At 60.3% G+C, this 4,309-nt stretch overlaps 1 protein-coding gene across 1 annotated transcript; it reads left to right on the top strand.

The window, feature by feature from the left end:
• The first annotated feature begins 3,670 nt into the window (after positions 1-3,670).
• LOC118616848 (keratin-associated protein 8-1) lies at positions 3,671-3,856 on the top strand. The gene has a single exon (XM_036242324.1). The coding sequence runs from the start codon at positions 3,671-3,673 to the stop codon at positions 3,854-3,856; it is 186 nt and encodes a 61-aa protein (XP_036098217.1).
• Positions 3,857-4,309: the final 453 nt, after the last annotated feature.

Here is a 4,309-nt window from a genome sequence, read left to right as displayed (position 1 = left end):
GGTGGGTGTGCTCAGCAGGTGAGGGACCCGCAGGTGGTGGGTGTGCTCGGCAGGTGAGGGGCCCACAGGTGGTGGGTGTGCTCAGCAGGTGAGGGGCCCACAGGTGGTGGGTGTGCTCGGCAGGTAAGGGGCCCACAGGTGGTGGTGGTGGGTGTGCTCAGCAGGTGAGGGACCCGCAGGTGGTGGGTGTGCTCGGCAGGTGAGGGGCCCACAGGTGGTGGGTGTGCTCGGCAGGTGAGGGGCCCGCAGGTGGTGGGTGTGCTCGGCAGGTGAGGGGCCCGCAGGTGGTGGGTGTGCTCGGCAGGTGAGGGGCCCGCAGGTGGTGGGTGTGCTGGGCAGGTGAGGGGCCCGCAGGTGGTGGGTGTGCTCGGCAGGTGAGGGGCCCGCAGGTGGTGGGTGTGCTCGGCAGGTGAGGGGCCCGCAGGTGATGGGTGTGCTCGGCAGGTGAGGGGCCCGCAGGTGGTGGGTGTGCTGGGCAGGTGAGGGACCCGCAGGTGGTGGGTGTGCTGGGCAGGTGAGGGACCCGCAGGTGGTGGGTGTGCTCGGCAGGTGAGGGGCCCGCAGGTGGTGGGTGTGCTCAGCAGGTGAGGGGCCCACAGGTGGTGGTGGTGGGTGTGCTCAGCAGGTGAGGGGCCCACAGGTGGTGGGTGTGCTCGGCAGGTGAGGGGCCCACAGGTGGTGGTGGTGGGTGTGCTCAGCAGGTGAGGGACCCGCAGGTGGTGGGTGTGCTCGGCAGGTGAGGGGCCCACAGGTGGTGGGTGTGCTCAGCAGGTGAGGGGCCCACAGGTGGTGGTGGTGGGTGTGCTCGGCAGGTAAGGGGCCCACAGGTGGTGGGTGTGCTCGGCAGGTGAAGGACCCGCAGGTGGTGGGTGTGCTCAGCAGGTGAGGGACCCACAGGTGGTGGGTGTGCTCGGCAGGTGAGGGGCCCACAGGTGGTGGGTGTGCTCAGCAGGTGAGGGGCCCACAGGTGGTGGTGGTGGGTGTGCTCAGCAGGTGAGGGACCCGCAGGTGGTGGGTGTGCTCAGCAGGTGAGGGACCCACAGGTGGTGGGTGTGCTCGGCAGGTGAGGGGCCCACAGGTGGTGGGTGTGCTCAGCAGGTGAGGGGCCCACAGGTGGTGGTGGTGGGTGTGCTCGGCAGGTAAGGGGCCCACAGGTGGTGGGTGTGCTCGGCAGGTGAGGGGCCCGCAGGTGGTGGGTGTGCTCGGCAGGTGAGGGGCCCACCGGTGGTGGGTGTGCTCGGCAGGTGAGGGGCCCACCGGTGGTGGGTGTGCTCGGCAGGTGAGGGGCCCACAGGTGGTGGGTGTGCTCAGCAGGTGAGGGGCCCACAGGTGGTGGTGGTGGGTGTGCTCGGCAGGTGAGGGGCCCGCAGGTGGTGGGTGTGCTCGGCAGGTGAGGGGCCCGCAGGTGGTGGTGGTGTCTCAGACCGGCAGGCGGGGGAGGGACGCTCACTGAACCCGAGCCTCGCCCCTGAACTTGGGCGTTCATCCGAATCTTTTCCCCTTTATCGTGCACAGTGTTATCTTTTTTTTTTTTATCCTCACCCGAGGACATTTTTTTTTTTCCATTTTTTGTTCAGGTAGAGTGGGAGGGAGAGAGAGGAACAGAGAGAGAGAGAGAAACATCGATGTGAAAGAAACACATCGAGTGGCTGCCACCCGCACAACCGACCAGGGCCGGGGACAAACTGCAACCGAGGTACGTGCCCTTAGCGGGAACCGAACCCAGGTCTCTCAGGACCGCAGGCCAACGCTCCAAACGCTGAGCCAAACGGGCCAGGGCCACAGTGTTATCTTTTGCTTAACTTTTCTTGTCTCCAGTAGTTACCAGCTTTCTTCCTGATGAGATAGTGACAGCGGTGGAAACACAATGCCAGTCACTCTGTGCTGGTTCGGGGCCCATCTGGGGCCGGATCTCTTTGTATTTTACGAGTGAAGCTCATCCGAATTCCCTGGCGTGACTCAGCTCTAAGTCACAGGAAGCGCTTACCTTTTAATGCTGAGTCACCTCAGTGGCCACGGCCTCCTGGAGAAGGAGGGTGGTGGGCAGACCTGTCTGCGTTCAGAAAGGCCTCTGCTGTAATTAAACACTTAGTGGTTGGGAGCCTGGCCTGGCTTTGTATTTTGTCCAAGCACCTCACTTCGCCCTTTGACTCAGCCTGTGATCTCTGTGCGCTCCCAGAAATGTGCATCTTCAGCTGCTCCGACTGGGAGGAGAGTCACCTCTGAGACGTGGAGTAAAACGTGGGGGTCAGTGCGTAAAGCGTAGCCGTTCAGGGTCTTCTAAGACAGAGCCCTTGTGCTCCGTGCCCCGATACCGCCGTGCCGAGTGCCGCTCCAGGGGTATCACCGTGGTGCCTGGGGATAGTTCATTAGGTCCTGTGGGACCCAGATAGTTCCCACCAGCCTTGTCACCCCTTCACTTTGTATCTGAGAACTCGGTTTCTGTTCTGGGAGGAAGGACTTTTGTTCCTATCCCGGCTGCATGGTGTAAGGGTAAACTGATGTTGATTCAGTACGGTCACTGACCTGGCCTTCACAGACCGTCGGATTTCACAGGTGATGGGGCTTTATGCGTCTAATAAAAATATATATATGCAGCCTGGCGGTGTGGCTCGGTGCTTGAGCGTCGACCCTGCACCAAGAGGTCACCGGTTTGATCCCTGATCAGGGCACGTGCTCAGGTTGTGGGCCCGATCCCCAGTGGGGGGCGTGCAGGAGGCGGCCAGTCGATGTTCTCTCTCATCGATGTTTCCATCTCTCTCCCTCTCCCTTCCTCTCTCTCTAAAATCAATAAAGAAAAGAAGAAAAATATATATACATTTTAGTGTAACACTTCCCATTCGTTGTCCTGTTTGCTACATTGCTATTATTTTCAACATTTACTTCAAAAAATGTATTAGACCAACAAATCATAGTTGTTTGACCAGTCAGTCATTTCTAGGATCCATTCCCAGATTCCTGTTTTTGTTTTTCCAATGACAAGATGATTTGTCTGGGCAGTGGTCTGCAAATGTGTTGGAGACCGTCCTGGGGAGGTCTGCAATCAAGCTAAAATGCTTGACCGGTTTCCTACATGGGGCAACAAGAAGCAGAGAAAAGAGACGAAAGGCATCTCTTCGAGGAGCCCACGTGTGTGCCTGGCACACGGCCCAGAGATGCCCCACCCGGCAAATCCAGTGCCTCGCTGCTGAGACGGGCCCACTCGTGTTTACGACGTAATCGGCACACTCTCCACGCCTGCGTATTGAATTCCAGCTGAGTGTGGCTGTGGGAATTCGGGGAGCAAGGGGCCTGTGAGTGAAGGACCTCAGACCACCCCCGGGGTCGTCGGCCTGGAGCTGAGCCCCTTGTCCCTGCACCTGTTTACGCCTCGGTCCCCAGGTCCTGGAGCGTTGACGTGTCTGCCACGCTTTGCTGCGGGAAGGGACAGGCTTTGTTGGAAGGACTCTTACCCAAGGAGCGCTTACTTAAGCAACCGTAAAGACATCTTAAGCAAGAGTAAAACAAGTTAATGAGCTTTTTGGGAATGCAAATGGGTGTCAAGAATGAAAATGAGGGCCCTGTGAGCCCGGCCACACCCCTGGGCCCGGGTATTTAAGGGAGGCCCAGAGCTGGGGAACCATCGACCCAGCAAAGCATCCACCTGCTCCAAACCCTCCCCTCCGACAGCATGTACTACGGCAATTTCTCCGGGGCCGCATTCCCAGGCTGCTACTGGGGGAGCTACGGGTACCCCCTGGGCTACAGCGTGGGCTGTGGCTACGGCAGCACCTACGCCCCCGTGGGCTACGGCTGTGGCTACGGCTGTGGCTACGGCTTCGGCTATAGGAGGTACTGGCCCTACACCCTCTACTGAGCCGGCACCGAGGCTCCGTGTCCAGCAGGCTCGTCGCCACCCGCCGGCCAGTCCCTGCTCGACAGACCTCGCCGGAGCCCTGGGGATGAAGATGAAGACCACGGGCGGCCGCCGGCTGCCTGCCCTGGGGGCCGTGTGCCAGGACATTCTCGGGAGCTTGGACCCCCAAACTTGCAACCCTTTGGGATCTTCCCTTCGACCCTTGTCATGGCCGAGGGGTGGCTGGGTCCTTCAAATTCTCAATAAACGTGTCTGAATCCGCATAATGCCGGCTGCGAGTACATTGCCTTTGGTGGGGGGGGGGAGGCGTTCTGGTGCCTGGAGGGGGCGGGGAGTGGATGTGTTCTTCTCACGGGGGTTAGAAGCGGTGAGAAACCAATGAGCTGGTGTGATCAGCAGGCAAGAGGGGTGGCGCTCGTGTTGGATAAACACACCTGTCACTTCCTTCCCGGA

Source organism: Molossus molossus, unplaced genomic scaffold (assembly GCF_014108415.1).
Source record: "Molossus molossus isolate mMolMol1 unplaced genomic scaffold, mMolMol1.p scaffold_m16_p_5, whole genome shotgun sequence".
NCBI lineage: Eukaryota > Metazoa > Chordata > Mammalia > Chiroptera > Molossidae > Molossus > Molossus molossus.
Note: the sequence above shows the minus strand (reverse complement) of the source record. Positions and strands in the feature narration are given on the sequence as shown.